Source organism: Hibiscus syriacus, unplaced genomic scaffold (assembly GCF_006381635.1).
Source record: "Hibiscus syriacus cultivar Baekdansim isolate YM2019G1 unplaced genomic scaffold, ASM638163v2 tig00003507_pilon, whole genome shotgun sequence".
Taxonomy (NCBI): Eukaryota; Viridiplantae; Streptophyta; class Magnoliopsida; order Malvales; family Malvaceae; genus Hibiscus; species Hibiscus syriacus.
The window spans coordinates 1,702,315-1,720,966 of NW_024061975.1; the positions used below are offsets into that span (position 1 = coordinate 1,702,315).

The following is an 18,652-nucleotide window of genomic DNA, read 5'->3' on the forward strand; positions in this document are numbered from 1 at the left end:
GATAAGCTATAGACTGAAGACATATATCTGTGCATCATAAAACCTTATGTTATATCCTCAAAGTTTCAAAAGCCTTTATAAAAAAAATCTTTATTAATAGATGCAATGATAAGACGCAATTCATTTTGAAATAGACATAAGAGTTATAAAGGAAAAATCTTCAGAAACACTTGCATTTACTTAAAATATACAATTATATATGCATCATAATCAATGCCGATAATAAATCTAATGTTTGAATATGAAAAACTTATTAACAAGTTTTCAGACCTCAAAGGAGATGAGGTCTAAATACTTGATACAAGCTAAGCTATAGCACTATCCTGAGCAATAAAGAGTTCATGCTCTTCGTTCACCGTTTCGAAACCAGTTTTAGAAAGAATCATCGGAGAACAAGATTTGTTGCTTCCACAAGAAACACTCACCTTCTTATTCGTAAACGTCTCACCAGAATGGGAGGAAGAGACAACATGATGAACAACAACTCAACATTTTTAAATTACAATCTATAAATTTGGGTAGTTACACTCGAAATCAACCAAATTCATGCACAAAAGTAATTACAAGTATTAGAAATAATATTATTTAAAGCATAATTCACTTTGGAAGAAAGAAATTAAACACAAATATTAGAAATAATATTATTTAAAGGGAAATTTACAACTCTAAGATCATCTATAAAGAAAATATTCAGAAACACTTCCATTAACTTCAAAAATATATGCAGCATAAACAATATCAATAATAAATCTAATGTTTGAATATCTGAAACAATAGATGGAATAGCTTTTCAATAATTAACATTCTATATAATATTATTTGTACCATTTACTTAAAACTGAAAGATTTCATAGTAGTTAAATGGAATAATAACTAAACTACCGTGATGGTGATCGTAGGTCTGTAAGTTCATAATCACGGGACTCCGGTGAGTAAAATAGTGAATCATCATCATCACGGTTTCGTTCGTTCCTACTCACCCACCATGAATGGAACAGCTTTTTCCATTCCTGCATTCCTTCAGCTTCTAACTCATAATCTATAAAAATAAAGTCATCATCTATAAACTCTTGTTTGAATTTCTGCTTCCACAGATCATTGCTCGATGCCAGACGCCGCATCTCCAAGCAAACGCATTCCATTCTTGCGATATCGGCACCGGGCAATAACTCCAAAACCTTGAACTTTAGCTCGGTTGGGAGACGAACAAAACATGGCGGAAGAGCCAAATGAGTCTTGTCACAGAGATCTATCAACAATGGAAACGCAAGCTCATCCTTAACTATCTTCCAGAACTCCATAACCTCATCCTCAGGATTCGAATTAAAAGACCCATCATTCTTGGCAGAATTTGCAATTACTAAATCTAAGGTTGGGGCAAACCTATATTCATCGAGTGACAATTTATGTATCCCTGACCCAATAACCAAAGACCCATAGACCTTAATGAATCGGCCTAGGGTTAGAAACGCTAAAACTACATAATCAGAAGCATCTGAACCGGAAGAATCATTACGATCCACACTCAAAAGAGCCGGCAGAGAATAATAAAACGAGACGGGAGAAAGGAACTCATCGGGGAAATCAAACCGATCGGTTTGCAGCCCCGAAACGGGATCGAACCCCACGAAACCCGATTCGAGTAAAACTGCGTGGACCGCAACCGCTAAGGGCTTGTGAATGCTGCTGCCGCCGTTATCACCCAGCTCTTCCAGCAAAACCTTCCTCAAGAAATAGGGCTCCATAAGGGATAAAGAATCGATGTGCATTGATTCTTTTCCTTCGGTTCCTTCAGAGAATTTGCGTTTCTTCGACATGGGTTCTTCAAATTGTGACGGCTCTTTGATTGAGCTCTCTTATTTAACTAATTAATATTGCCTTAATTGATTATATTTAGTTAAATCTTATTTCTTTTTATTTTATATAAATCGATTATAATCAATTTGAAATTGATTTAAATTTCGGTCAGTATATTATATATCGACAATAAATATCTCTTTTTCTAAAGCAGCAAACTTTATTACAAAATCCAAAATTTAAATGAAAGTTTAAAATCAGAATTGTAAGGCGGAATTGGCCAAATAATCAGGGCAGGTAGATTATTTGGTCCAATAGGTCACTTAGAGTAAATGCAACAGTACCTGTAGAACTCGTCATGCAGGGGTGACGAGTTTCATAAGATATAATTTTTTTAATGGGTCGTGTCAGGTGGGTCATGTTGCCTGAATAATTTTAATATATCATTAGGGACTTGTCATACCCGCGTGACAGTCCAAATAAAAAATATATTTTTGAAATTTTTAAAAGAAATGTAAAAAATAATATTTTAATATCCATTGGAACTCGTCACATCGGTGTGACGAGTTTCAACGGGTATAAATTTGAATTTTTTGACCATTGGATTGACCGTTGTTTAATGGTCGAATTTTTTTTAAAATTTCAATGGAACTCGTCACTCTGGTGTGATGATTTCCAACGGAAAATTGTTTTTGTCTTCCCTTTAAGTTGTACACATCATCTTCAATCTCTTACATAACACACTCCTTTCATCTCTTACACATCACACTCTTTTCATCTTCAATCTCTTACACAACAAACTACTTTCATCTAAAAAAAAATTCAAACAATGAGCAACAAATTCTTCACAGTTGTCCATTATAAAGGCGAAATTCTACAAACTGATGTTAGTGTCGTGTTTAAGTCACACAGGCCCATCAATATGATGTTCCCTGTAGATATATCTCATCGCCAAATGAAGCAAAAAATTGAGAGAAAACTTGGAGCTTTTGTTTCATGTTTAATTTATCGGCACTTGATCTCCTCAAATCCAATGACATATGGAAAAGTTCAGCTTGATGATGATGACGATGTTGCTATTATGGTTGGAATTCATCAATCAACAAATAATAATATGGTGGAGATGTACATCAAAACCACGAATGCAACTGATATTCCAACATCATCAGTACCAGCTCGAAGAACAAAAGAAGCAGGACCCATTGAACCACGTGCACGTTATGGTGATGATAACTTTGTTAGACGGTTCGGTGAAAGTCTTGTTGAATTTAACGAGGATTATGAAGGTATTGTTTTGTTGGTAGACGATAACAACACACCATTAGTTTATGAGTCCGATTTTTTTGAGGTTGCTTCAGAGGGACAAGGTTTAGATGTTGAGGCTAATGTATAGGAGGCAGCTGATTCACAATGTCAAGGATTACAGAATTCTTCAAATGTTTAGGCAAGGACAGACCCTCAACTTGAAATGCCTTACCATGATTTGTCACGGTATCATCATGCAGTTGCAATGCATGACATTAACTACGATGTTATGTGAAATCCTGAAATATGTGATATGCCTGAGTTATGTGCTGCCCACTGGGGTTCTTCAGACGAGCAGTCATCTGAGTTGGCTAATGGGTCTTAGTTTGAAACAAAAAAAGAGGCACAACTAGCAATCAATGAGTACTACATCAAAGCTCATCTTCAATTTTATGTCGCAGAGTCGGATCAAAATATTTATTTTGTAAGGTGTATACACCATGATGTTGGTTGTAAATGGAGGATACGAGTATCATACCTACAACGGAAGATGTTATAGGAAGTCACAAGGTTCAATGCAGAGCACGCATGTACAATGACCTCTTTGACACAAGACCACAAACATTTAGAGTCAGATGTCATATGTTTTTTTGTGAAGCTGTTGGTGGAAAACAAATCCAAGAGTGCCCATTTATGTGTTAGTGGCATTCATTCAGAATACATTTGGTTATATTCTGACTTATTACAAGGCATGGATGGCTAAACAGAAAGCAATGACCTTGTTGTATGGTGATTGGGATCAGTCATATAATGAACTACCACATCTGCTGCAAGCAATGGAATTTTTCATCATTGGAACCATTGTTAGGTACTATACTCATCCTGCAATCACGCTTGAGGGAGACGTTATCCCTGGGAAGACAATTTTTGGTGGCTTGTTCTGGGCGTTTAAGCCAGCTATCGAAGGGTTTAGATTTTGCAAACAAATTATTCAAGTCGATGGCACTTTTCTGTATGGGCTCTACAGACACGTCTTGGTGATAGCTGTTGCACAAGATGGAGACTGAAATATTTTCCTCATTGCCTTCGTCATTGTTAAAAATGAATCGGAGGAAACTTGGAATTTCTTTCTCTCCAACTTACATTCACATGTTGTCACTCAAGATGTGGTTTGTATGATCTCAGATCAGAGATGATGTGTATGAGTTCGCAGTTGAAATCCCTAGGGAGAGATGGTCACAAGCATATAATGTTAAGGGTTGATGTTACGACCATATTACTATCAACCTTGTTGAATGTATCAACTTAGTGCTGAAAGGGACTCGACATCTCCCGATAACAAGTATTGTTAGGGATACTTACTTTAGGTTGGGTAAAGTATGGGCAAACAAAAGTGCACAAATTGATTCCATGATCAGCGATGGGAGAAATTGGGCTCCAGATTTAGAGAAGGCAATGCAAAATAATAAAACACATGCGACATCAATGTTTGTACACAATTTTTCCAGACTTGATTCTGATTTCGTTGTCCAAACACTAGTTCGACCACATGAGGGAGGTAATTCTACAACATACACTACTAATCTGAATATAAGATAGTGTGATTGTGGTCGATTTCAAGGTTTTAGGTTCCCATGCGCTTACGTTGTTGCTGCAGGTATGCACATCAATGTTGATCCATACTTATATGTTGATGACTATTATAACTTGCACACTATGCGCAACATTTACAGTTGTGCCTTCAAGTACCTCCCAAATGAAGCATACTGGCCTACATACACAATTTATGAAGAATGGTTGACAAATCCTCAATTGCGTAGGAAGTTACGGGGTCGACCTGAATCTAGCTGAATTCATACTAATATGGAAGATCCTCAAAGAGAGTCAGGTTAACTCAAACTTTGTGGCCACTGCTGACGTGAAGGTCATAATAGAAAACATTGTCCACATCTTCCAAAATATCGAGCTGGATGCTAAAATAGGCATTACAAAATATTATGTACTGTAAAACCCCTAGTTCCAAACTATTAGTAAATTTGTTCTTTCTTTTTCAAGGATCAAGAGTAACCTTTGGAAAACCCCTAGTTATTCAATAAGTATCATTACTACCTTTATAATTTTTAAATAAAACTAGCCGTTTAAGACTGTTGGGCTTGACAGTATCGGTACACCTCGTTATGGTATCGATACTACTGTGTAAAGTAGTATTGATACCCCCATGAGTATCGATACCTATTTTGCATTCTGGAATTTGACCCATTTGGAAAATACTGGTAGTATTGATACTACCAAGTGAGTATCGATACTTCTCTTACCTTTGGTATCGGTACCACATGAAAAATATCGGTATTGTTTTCTAATTGAAAATGGAGAAGACAAATTTGTAATTGATAATTTAAATTTTAAATTTAAAACTTCATTAAAGTTTTTTAATTGAGAATTTACTCAAAACTAATCATTTTGATAACTATAACTTCTCATTTTAATGATAAATAAAATTTTGAATTTTAGTGATATAATAATTAATTAATAAAGATAACATCATACATAAACTAAAACCATACAAATCAATATTTGTACATATGTCATTTTTTTTTATTTTTTTAGATCTCTCTATAATTCAATCTTCCTTCGTCTTCTTCTTCTCAATTTCTATACTTCTTTTAATTTTTTTTCCCTCTCAACTAGTCGTTTGTTATACGCCGCTTTGGTAAATCTTCAGACTTCTTCTTCTTCTCCTCTTTCATTTTCATTTTATTCTTCTTATGCTTCTCAACTATGTACTTTATTGCCTCCTTTTCCCACTCTTCATCTGGAGAATAGCTTGAACCTGAATCGTCGATCTCCAAGTCGATGTTGTGAAACCCATAAACATCGTTAGCCAAATCAATACCAAATTTTTCCCACGGCCACATATTTGATATTCTCAATTTTTTGTCACTTCTCATACATCATAATCTTCACCCTAAACCCCTATTTATACTAAATTTTCCAAAGTAGCCGTTGGAACTCGTCACACTAGCGTGCGAGTTCAAGTTAATTGTTTTTTAAAAAAATGATCGTTCCACAACGGTCACCCTATCGGTCCAATTTTTAATTTATACCCGTTGGAACTCGTCACACTAGCGTGACGAGTTCCATGTAGTTTTTTTCCTTTTTCAAATTTATTAAAAAATTCTAAAAGTCTGATATTATTTTTAACTTCGAAATTTAAAAAATTTACATATTTTTATTTTAAATTTCAAATTTTATAAAATACGCTAAATATCAATGAAATTTATAGAAAAAATTATAAAATTTTTATAATTTTAAAAAAATAAACTTTATTTAATTAAATTTTTAAAAAAATCAACAAATTTATTACTTAGAAATGAATTTTGATACAATTAAATATTGAGTACAAAAACTTAAATAAAAAAAATTATTACTTATATTTGCGCAATTCTTACCGATGTCGAGGCGTGGTAGAATGGTAATGACGTGGTGCTCGTCGATTTCGTCGTGGTCGTCCACCTTCATCATTTTCGTCTTCTTCTGGTTCTGGTGTACTAAACATTACTCCACCACTTTAATGTAAATCTTCAGGTGAAACGATAGAGTATTCAAGGTATTTGCGCCATCATTGATGTCATCGCCTCAAATTAATATTGTTCGTGATGAAGAAGATGATCCCATGGACCTCTTTCTTTCAGTTCTGAGAAAAATTGTTGTAAAGGTGGCACTTGATCCCAACCACTTCCTTCCCACGCCGCTCGACTCTCCGTCGATGGTTGATATGCACCATATCCACCATAACTTTCTTACGATGGATAATAATTGGTGGAAGCATAAGATGAAGATGATAATTTTTTTCCATATTTTGCCTTCATTATTTCCCACTTGGATCTCTCCTCCGGAGTTGTCAAGTATTGTTTCCCATTTGTTTCATAATTTTGGAGGTAGGGAGAACATTGAAATCAAAATCTTTGGGTTATACCTCAGAACGATTAGATAATCGTAAATGTCTATTTTGCCATTGATGTATGAATGTAGCATGCTTCCTCGGCCAATCTTCGATATGTTTCCCACGCGCATCTATTTTATGCAAATCGTCAATGTTAAATATTGACATTTTTATTGGTTGGTGAAACCCAAATTGTCGTAAAACTCTATCGGCGGCATCGATCTCAACATTTGCGAAATGGAGCAATGGTGTTACGACACACCATGTCTCCGCTCCTTCAAAGAACATTGGCGGTAGACACCGTTGGATATCCGATTCATAATAAGGCATCCAATTAAACTTTCAAAATTATTATGTTAGTATAATTAAACAATTAATATTACGATTTCAAAGTTAATGCAAAAAATATTAAAATTTACCGCATGTCTACCAGCGATATCAATCCTCATCTGAATATCTACTTTGATTGCACCGGAAACTTTGTATCGGCTATTCGGTGTTGCCATATAAAAAATTATTTTATTTATTGTCATTTTCAAAATATTTAAATAAATATTATAAAATATCAAAACTTTAAATATATGAATTTACCTTGCGACGAGAGGAAACTCCATAGGAGCAGTTGTAATAGGCATCACGAACGGAAGACGATATCACACCCATGATTGGAGCAAAACTAAACAACCTGCTACATCCTCTCTTTTTTCCTCTAACGACTATGGTCGTCTTACATAATTCACAATACAAAAAATCCAAAATTGCATAACCCCAATTATATTGGCGACATACAGCGAAATCCTCCATTACCAGAAGATATTGGGTGTGCTCTAAATTGCTCGATTTATTCGGTAGTAAGATCCCTCCAATCAACGTCATAAGATATGTGTGAGCTGCATATATCACCTCTTGCTCCGTTGATTGTTCATATACTCTAAATTCTCTTTCAAACCAAGTCATCCGTATCCGCAACCCATCAATGACAACAGCTGGAGCCTCCTTTCTCAATAAATTTGAAATAACAACATTTAGCGAATAAGTGTTGTGAAGCATCAATAACATACTATTAATCGGAACGCCAAGTTGATACACGACATCTTCCAAAGTTATCGTCACTTCACCATAAGAAAAATGCAATATATGCATTTCGGGCCTCCAACTCTCAATCAACGCCGATATCAATGTCGACATCACCTTAAATCCGCGAAGAAACGTCGCTCCATATAATTCGGATTGTGGAAAATATATCACTATCCACTCATGTGACTTTTCATTTGTCATTCCTCGACGACGAATGGCCCGTTCTTCTCTCTACAATTTGAAAAATAATTATTTAATAGAATTACATAAATAATTACTATTAATAATATCATTTCGTTAATACTAAAATGAAATAAAACAAATTAAATTTACCATTGTCAACTCGATCGACGAAATATGAACATCATCAAGACGAACATTTCTTATCTTGAGACCATTTCAACACAAAATCTTCAACACAAAAGTTTTTACTCTCAATAGAATGTTTGATTACAAGTGAAAAATCAATCCAACCCAAACCTTTATTTATACTACTCTACCCAACGGCTAGTTTTTTTCAAAATGAAAATAGCAGTTGGAACTCGTCACATCGGCGTGACGAGTTTCATTGAAATTTAAAAAAAAAATCAACCATTGAACAATAGTCAATCAAATGGTAAAAAAAAGTCAAATTTATACCCATTGGAACTCGTCACACCGGCGTGACGAGTTCCATGGGCATTAAAATATTTTTTTACATTTCTTCTAAACATTTCAAAAAAAATTATTGGGACTTGTCATGCGGGTATGACGAGTCCCGAAGGATATATTAAAATTATTCAGGTTGCAAAACCCACCTGACACTGCCCATTAAAAAATTATATCCCATGGAACTCGTCATCCCGGCATGACGAGTTCCATGGGCACTGTTGCATTTGCCCTAGATCCCAAATTAAAATTCTGGGTGGCCTATTGGGCCAAATAATCCACTCGCCTTGATTATTTGGCCAATTCCACTAATTGTAAACTAAACATGAAACTAATACATTCTTCAAAAACCCATTAGGCTTAATACAATAATAAGTACCTAAATTTTACCTCGAAAAATGTTTTAGTGTCTTAAAGAATTTTTCACTAAAAATATGTGTTTAATGATTCTAACATTATATTTTTAGGTGCCTTCTGTTAAAACCCACCGTTAAGTGGCATGTGTCATGTTCTGTTAATTTTGAGAATTTATTTAAAAATTTTTTAAAAAAACCCACCTAGCATAACCTTCAACCTTCCTCCTCCCCATGTGCCTTCTCCCCTTCCCACTTCCCCCTTCTATGCCAGGTTAGCTGGCCAGCGGTAACCATCACTGCCACTGGCATTGACCCCGGATCAAACTCCCGTTGACCTTTCGTCATAACATACCACCGTTTGCCGTGGAGAAATGTTCAAAGGTTCGTCAGATTTTAAGCTACCATTGCTATTTTTCGTCGATTCCGGGCGATCCTGACGTCCATAAGCTACGCCGTCACCAGCATTTGAACCACCATGTAGTTCCTCTCAAAACCCATCCTCGTCATCAATCTGTCAGTGCTCCTCCGACGTTCCACGATTGGTAACGGGTTGAAATGAGAGATTTTAGTTTTTTAGAGTTTTTTTTATAATTTCATTAAATTTTGGGTTCTTTTCCAAATAAATTAAAAAAATATTTTTATTAAAAATAATATTTTATTATTAAAAAAATAAAAATATATAACGGGCACCTAAAAGTGTAATTGAGAAAGCGTTAGGCACCAATTTTTAGCGAAAAATTATTTAGGCACCAAATTATTTTTCGAGGTAAAGTTTAGGTACTTATTTTTATATTAAGCCAAACTATTAACATAAGAAATTAGTCACTTTTATCATATTAGGACCGTACAATTTTTATTTATTTATAAATATATTTAAAAAAACTCGAACAAAAAATAGATTTATACAAATATTTATGTTTGTATCAACAAACAAACCACAATATAGATCAAACCACTGAAAGACCACCGAAAAATGCAAGTCAGAGCCAAGCATCGTGAGAAGACTATCTACGGACACAAGTTGCATATCGAGATTAATTCTGATGGTCAAAGCATATATAGAATATCAATAGAATAACAAATGAGCGTCATCTTAATTAGTCGCGGTGATATCAAATTTAATTCTAAGAAAAATAAACAACAAAAACATCCAAACGATAAATAAAGAAAACTGAAAAGGTAGAAAAAAGTTAGATAAAAACGTACTATAAAAATAGAGTTATTAAAAAAATAAAATCAAGAAAATATCAACGACTAACATTATAATATCGACGACTAACATTATAATTGGTGCGACCATTTATTAACCAAAGATGAAAAAAAAAACGGCGGTAGGGTTATAGCAAAGAAGGATGCAATAAATATCTTGAATTAAGGGTATTAATTCCCAAATCATATCGTATACGATTTATCTGAAATTTTACCATAAATTGTTATGCAATATTAACTAATGATACATTACATTTATTATAATTAGCATTTCTTTTGCATAAATATAGAATGCCTTTTTATATATATAAGTCATATATTTCGAGGATACCTTTTGATGGAGTATCCTCTTGTTGATCACAAGTTCCTATAATGAGATATAGATATAGATAAATCATTTTAGGCATAAATTTTCTATATATCATTGATGTGGTAAAATCTATAGATTATTTTAATATTATTTTAGAATTTAAATTCATATAACTGTGTCGTTATAATTTATATTAATTTTTTTAATAAAAACAATTAATTTTATTCAAAATATGAAATATTTCAAGTTACAAAAGTATATCATAATCGTAAATTAAGCACCTAATTAGGACAACTTCCTAAAAACATTTAAATAAAACTAACAATTTAATATCACATAATGATCATATAAGAAAAGATTAAAAATCTAACCAGAACAAAGATAAATACAAACATATCTTATTGCATCGGTAAACAAACCACAAAAGGGAATCAAACTATTGAAAGACCACCAATAAATTGCAAATCAGACTCGAGCGATTTTAAAGCTATTCACGAATGCAAATCGAATATCTAAATCCAATCCGAGATTCCAAAATAGGAAAGATAACAAGATATCAAATAAGAGTCATCTTGTTCACTTGTGACGATATTAAATCAACCCTTAAATAAAGATAACAGAAAAAAGGGTCAAACAACCGACAAAATATGTCAAAAAAACATAAGAAAACCTGTGATAAATATATATGAAAACGTTATATTAAGACATACTACTTTTATATATACACAAACAAATGACAATAACTACTTCTGAATTTGTTAAACCTAATTAACAAACTTGCTGAGCTAAGCAGCTCGCTAACCAACCAATTTGCTGAGTTGGCAAGCCTGATGCTTCCAGAATACTAAACATACTCCCTGCGGTTTCATTTATATACATTTTTCTCTTAATATATATGGTTTTAATTCAAAATTTCTGTCTTGCTTTGTATCATGTTCTTTGTATCAAGCTTGGGTTTCCATCTTCAGATTCATCAGAAAGTTTTGGTGTATGGTGTGTTTGATTCTTCTATTCCTGCAAAAGGGATTTTAAATGCAAACTTGCATATATTCATATAACACACTGTCAATCCTATAATTCCAATTAAATTCTTTAATTTTCTTCATAGAAAGGAAAGATTGTATTTATTACTTTTTAACGTGATAAAGATGATAATTTTTGGTTCGACTGTGACGATAACTCAACTGCTGATTTTGAGTTGATTTTTGAAAACCCTTCGCCTGGTTTATGGAGCATGTTAGTGACCTAAGAGCCTACTTTTTTCTATTGAAAAATAAAGTTAAAAGGGAATGTAAAAGGACAGAGGACCTCGTATTTATCAACAACCAAATTATGATGGTTTTCAGAACCGGACCGATTAACGAATCGGTCATATTATCGGTTCATTGGTTCAACCGGTCGAATCGGTCCGACCGATCGAAAGTACCGGACGACATCATAATTATTTAAAAAATTAAATAAAAATACCAAAATATTTAATAAAAAATAATTTTTTATATCACAAATCATATTCAAAGCAAGTCATAACATATATAAGTTAAAAACCATAAAATCAAGTGAAACAAAATGATTCAAATTAACTACAACATAATATTAAAGGTAAAACATATTAAATAATAAATATAATTATATAACTATAATTAAAAAATAAATTTGGGGTTAAAAAAATCATAACAAAATGATATTGTTTGGTTTAATTTTCTTTTTTTAAAACAATCTCACATGGCTAAGAAACATAGAAGAGCATCCCAAAAGTTTAAAGAGTAAAAATATGAGAACAAAACAATCTCACATTGCTAAGAAACATATAAGCGCATCACAACTAACTTCTATAAATAATAGAGGTAATTTGGCATTCAAAATCATGGAGCCTTTTGATGAGCATTGAGTGAACTATTATTTCACTTCAATCAAGCTCGAATTTTAGGCTTCAATCGAGCTTCTAATTTTTTTTTGAGTTCAAGCCTTTTTGAGTTCAAGTTTCAATATTATATTTCGAGTTTGAATTGAACTTGATAATTTTTAGCTTGTGAGTTTGAGTTGAGTTGAGCTTACTTTTAAAATTTTCAAGTTCGAATCGAGCTCAGCAATACTCAAGTTCGACTTGGCTCGTTTAACAAACGACGTTGTTTGGTTTAATTTTTTTTTTAAAAAAAACAAAATCTCGGGTTTTCTCGGTTTTTTTCGATTTTCAGCCGGTCCGGTTTGAACGGTTCAGCAGTTCTGACCGGGTCACTAATAGCGGTTCAACCGGTTTAGATTAAACCGGACTAAGCAACGATTCCCGGTTGAACCGACCAGTCCGATCCGGTTTTCAAAACAGAGAAATTACCCCTTTTAATTGCCTGAAAAGGTCTAGTCAGGTCAACTTATCTGGCATAATTAACGCCACATGAATTAACAATAAAATAAGGGATTGTCTCAGGAAAGGCAGGTTAATATACGGTTAATATACGACAGTACCGGATACATTAAAATGTATTTAATAAATTCGGTTTAGCGGTACCTATTATGTTGACAACTAATAATGTTTTAGGTAGAAAATATGAAAAACTATTAAAAAATTTGGTAACCGGTAAACTTTGGTTATCGGTAAGTATCTATCATTTTTATAAAAGTGTCCATACTTTTAACATATCAAGTAAATTTTACCGGTTTTGTCATAATGAATCTGGTTTTGTCATATTTTTACCTGTTATATTGTAAAGTATCTATCCTTTTTATAAAAGTGTCCATACTTATTTCACTGTAAAAATATATTTATTATTATCTTTGGTTAATATTGTTAAATTTAAATTCTAAATAATATTTTATAAAATATCAAAACAATCAAATAATTTTGTGTGTAAATAAAATTATTAAATTAATATTGTAGGTGGAAAACATGAAACACTATTAAAAAAAATTGAAATATAAATTACATAACTTTAAAAAAAGTATATATCATTTTTATAAAAGTGTCCATACTTATTTCACTGTGGAAAACATATTTATTATTATCTTTGGTTAATATTGTTAAATTTAAATTCTAAATAATATTTTATAAAATATCAAATAATCAAATAATTTTTTGTGTAAATGAAATTATTAAATTAATATTGTAGGTGGAAAACATGAAACACTATTAAAAAAAATTGAAACATAAATTACAAAACTTTAAAAAATATATATATCATTTTTATAAAAGTGTCCATACTTATTTCACTGTGGAAAATATATTTATTATTATATTTGGTTAATATTGTTAAATTTAAATTCTAAATAATATTTTATAAAATATCAAATAATCAAATAATTTTTTGTGTAAATGAAATTATTAAATTAATATTGTAGGTGGAAAACATGAAACACTATTAAAAAAAATTGAAACATAAATTACATAACTTTAAAAAAAGTATATATCATTTTTATAAAAGTGTCCATACGTATAAAAGTAGGTCTAAGTCATGAAGAAATATTAAAACGATATACCAGGTAAAAATATGATAAAACCGATAACAAAATGATAAAACCGGTAAAACGTTACCGGATATATTGAAAGTGTCGATACTTTATATAAGGATCGACACTTTGTGAATTTAAAAGAGAAGCAGTTTTAGCGCTTATAATGTGTCGATACTTTAAAAATATATATCGATCCACAACGATATAACAGGTAAAAATATGATAAAACCGGTATCAAAATGATAAAACCGGTAAAATGATACCGGATATATTGAAAGTGTCGATACTTTCGTAAGTACGTGTAATAAATTATCGACACTTTCAAAGAAATAGGTAATTATCCTTTCGAAAGTATCGACACCTGACATAAAAGTATCGACACTTTTGTATTTGTATCGATTAAATATAAATAACATATCCGATCAAAATATAAGCTAAATCTCCTCTGAAAATAGATAGAACGAACGAGTTTTTGAAAGCGAAGCGTAATTGTTGCTGCATTTCAGAAGGCGTTTCTAAAGCGAAGTTTGTTTGTTTGTTGCTGCGGTCGAATCGAAAAGTATGTTGTCGAAACCCTAATTTTTTATTATTACAGTAATCGTGATAGGGTTTTTATGTGTTGTTTGGGGTTTTGTAGTAAAGAAGCATTTGGGAACGATTGCAGGTAGAAAGTGATATTCAAGGAAAAATATAAATGTCGATACTTTTATTAAATATTATAGGTAGAAAATGATATTATAGGTTGTATAAAATGTGCCGACACATTTTGGTGTGGCCATTCAAATTCTTTTGAAGAAAATCGTTTTACCTCAAGAGTAGTTATCTATATTTGTATATTGAATAAAGTGTATGTAACAAAATAATTTGATTTGCGTAAACTGATATATGAAGGAAAAATGGAGTCAATGGGTTGGAAAATTGTTGGTGGAGCAGATGACTTTGAAATTGAGGCCGAGACTCGAAAGCAACCCAAGGGTGGATATATGTACTTCTAGTAAGTATCAATGTCTTTTTGTTATTATTGTTGAAATGGTAATTGGATTAAAGTATCGATAAACTTTAAATTGATTACAAATTTTAAATGTTGATAGTATGGTCGAATGCAAAAGGATGAAGGAAGATGGCACACAGAGCGGTTCGGTATGTAAAATGAAATTGACATTGAGTAGTATTTAGTGTTAATGTATTGATTAAGATACGTTTATGTTTTATATTAGGTGAAAAAAGATGTGAGGTCCAAATGGAATTCAATGAGTGATGCTGAAAAGGAACCTTACATCACACAGTCAAGGAATGATAGTAAAGAATACAAAGAACGGAGGAAAGCACATGAAAATAAGGTATTCATTAAACTTGTAAATACGTTGATACAAAATATATAAGAACTATAACATTATATATTATTAAAAAATGTAGGAAGTGTCGACAAGATGCAGTATTAAAAGGGTGAATTTATTAATTAAACACCTTAAGGAGAAGGGTCAGTTGAATGTGCTGGGAGAAATAGGTTTTGGATCGTTGGTAGGAGTAAGGGATCGACCTATTCGGAGGGAATTGTGTCGATCCTTGATGGCGCAATTTGATGTCAGGCAATGTATTGCTAAATATGGTGATTTTTCATTTCCTCTCGGGATCCCATGTGCTGCAGCCGTATTGGGGGTATAAAATGAAGGCAACAATGTTGTTGAAGTCTGTCAGAGTAAGGACTGGAAAGCACTTGCCTCCAAATATGGTTTGAAGCATAAGGTGACATATGCTGAAATTGAAGAGGAAATAAAAAGTGGATCTTACGTTGGGGATGAGCTGAAGGCCAGAGTTCTATTATACCTTGTCGGTATCTTTCTTTGTCCAACGGGTAATACGTCAACGAACAAAGAACATATGAAGCTCATTTGTGATGAAGGCTTGAAGGGTGAATTCAATTGGGGTGAATTCAATTGGGCTGAATATATCCATTCGAGATTGATTGAATCAATAATCACCTTTAAAAAGGGCAGCCAGAGATACCTCAAAGGGTGCATAGCAATCTTAGAGGTAAATGAGTTGAAGAACTTTTTTGTGTTTTTATATAAAAATATAAATTTTATTATAAATGCAGGTTGCACTGTTCGATTTTTGGTCGGGCTGTGAGGCAGTGCCGGCTTATGAAAGAACCGGAGTGGCACGCATCCGTGCATGGGGGAAGGAAGAGGTGGTTAGAGTGATGGTGAAGTTGAAGTTGGATAGAGCGAAGAACCAAGAAAGGGTAATAAATGTAATTAAATAATATTAAGAATATAATCAATGTCTTAATATTGTAATTTAATTTTGAAGGTTATTGGCAATGATGTAGAGGAGGCAGTGGAGGCAGAGGAGAAGAAAGGAAGGATGGTTGTATTGGGGGATGACGGTGAGTGGGACGACGGTGAGGGAAAACGTAGTAACTTCGACATTTTGATGTCTGAATTGGCTGATATAAAAAAAATCCAATTTGAAATCATGCAAAGACAATCAAGAGTCGAAGAGAAACTTGAGAGAGTCGAAGATACACTTGAGAGGCATAAGGGGGTAGTGGAAGGAAAAATAGATGGAGTGGTGAAAGAAGTAGAGGTGTTGAGGGGTGAAGTGGTGAAAGAAGTTGGGTGTTAAGGGGTGATATTAAGATGGTGACGGGTGAAAATTTTGAGGGAGTGGTAAAGGAGGTTGTGGAATTGAGGAGTGAACTTACGGGGGTGAAGGGGGTGGTTGATAAATACTTGGATGAAGGAGATCAATTGAAGGGTGAAATAAAAGAGATGAAGAGCTAGGTAGAAAAAAATACGATGAACTGAAAAAATATGAAGAAGAAAAGAGGGAGGAGGAAGAAGAAGAGATGGAAGAAGTGAGGAGGAAGGAAGTCAATGTCATTTATACACCGGAGAGTGTTATAGCAGCAGATTTGGATTCGGAATGTCCTGCACCCCAGAAGAAGAAGCAGAAGGTAAGTTGAATAAAAGAAAACTTAATTTGATTTTTATTATGTTGTTGTGACAAAAATTTGTATGCAAAATTGTAGGTTGAAAAAGCGGATATTCCAAGCGGAATTGATGACATCGAAGCTGCAATTTGTGATTATTTATGGAATAGCGAGTTAGAATCGGAGTAAGTGAAATATATTGTTTTGTGAGTGATATTTAAATATTTCATGACAACATATTAATCCTAATGATTCATACAGATATTCTGTAATCTCAATGGGAAATCAATTCGCTACTGTATACGACGTTGCAACGTTGAAGCCTACGGAATGAGTTGGCGGTGTGGTAAGTAGAAAGTAGAAAATGTTAAAACTTATTGAATATGTTCTGATTGTGTAATTAATTTTGTTAGGTTATCGATTTGCTCGCCTGGACAATATGCTACGATTCTCAAAAGTCACTCCGGAGGATTGGCTACCTTCCATACCTCTTAGCGGTGAGTTAAATTAATAAATGTTGAAAAGTAGTGTTATAGACGGTAAATTAATAATGTTTGTTGCGTAATTACAGCAACAGGCGTTGGATGCCAACAACAAAGAAAGTGTTGAGAGTATTTCTACCTTCTGGGGTCTCATATTGGATAACTATGTGAAATTCACCGACTGTGAGAAGGTAAGACACCATACCAATTGCAAATGATGTTTTCGGATATAGAATGTTGAATTTTGTCAAATTGGGTGTGAAATTTGTTGCAGATCATGATCACAATAAACTACCATAATTCACATTGGTATCTGTTGGTGTTGGATATGGTAGATCGTGTTGCAACAATATATGATAGTATTTTTACAACTGAAGCAGCTAAACAGAGAGTGAAGGATGCTAAGAGATTGGTATGTATGTATGTATGAAAGGACATTATGTAAATTATAATGCATAATTTTTTTGGTGCATAACTTCTTCTATTTTAATGCAAATTAAAATATTAGATTCTTATAATAAGAAACGCATTTGGGTTGAATCCTGTGGATCTCTAGGAAAGTATCCCTTGAAAAATTTCAAATTTGTGGAGCATAAGAAGAATAAGCAATTGAATGGGTATGAGATGTTATCACAAATAGAAAGCTTAATTTATGCAGTATTCATCATAATTGACATGTGTGGTTTTCAAATTTTGTAACAGACATGATTGCGGCATGTATGTGATGATGTGGATGGAATCGATCGGTTCTACAGGGGCAACTGGTGATTTTGTAAGTGGATAGAAAAATTCGTTTGTGGTAAAATTGTTAAAAGTCGTAGATTGAATGATGTAGTTGACAATACTTAACATTCTGACAATTTGAATATAGGTTGTTGGAGACTGGGATCGATCGCGAATATTAAACGATCTCGTAAGCCACAATCAAAACGAACGAAGACAGGAGATAACAAAAGCTGCCATATTACATAAGAATAACAAAAGGATGCAATGATGTAAATGTAGGGTTAATTTTGTATAAGATTTATAATTTTGTATACGATTTATATTTTTGTATGTGAATATAATTATGAATGAGATGAGAAAAGTTAGCAGTATGTTGTTGTACATATTTCTTATACACATTAAGGGTCATGTTGATACTTTGAAGTAAAAGGCAAATTTACAATATGGCCAACAGGGTGCAACCATAAAGTGTCGATCCAT

General features: G+C 33.0%; 1 protein-coding gene across 1 annotated transcript; it reads right to left on the minus strand.

Moving 5' to 3' along the window:
- Positions 1-878: 878 nt before the first annotated feature.
- On the minus strand, positions 879-2,157 carry LOC120178378 (F-box protein SKIP22-like). The gene is made up of 2 exons (XM_039184236.1): positions 2,142-2,157; positions 879-1,855 (listed from the first exon to the last, which is right to left on the minus strand). The coding sequence occupies exons 1-2, from the start codon at positions 2,155-2,157 to the stop codon at positions 879-881; spliced, it is 993 nt and encodes a 330-aa protein (XP_039040167.1).
- Positions 2,158-18,652: the final 16,495 nt, after the last annotated feature.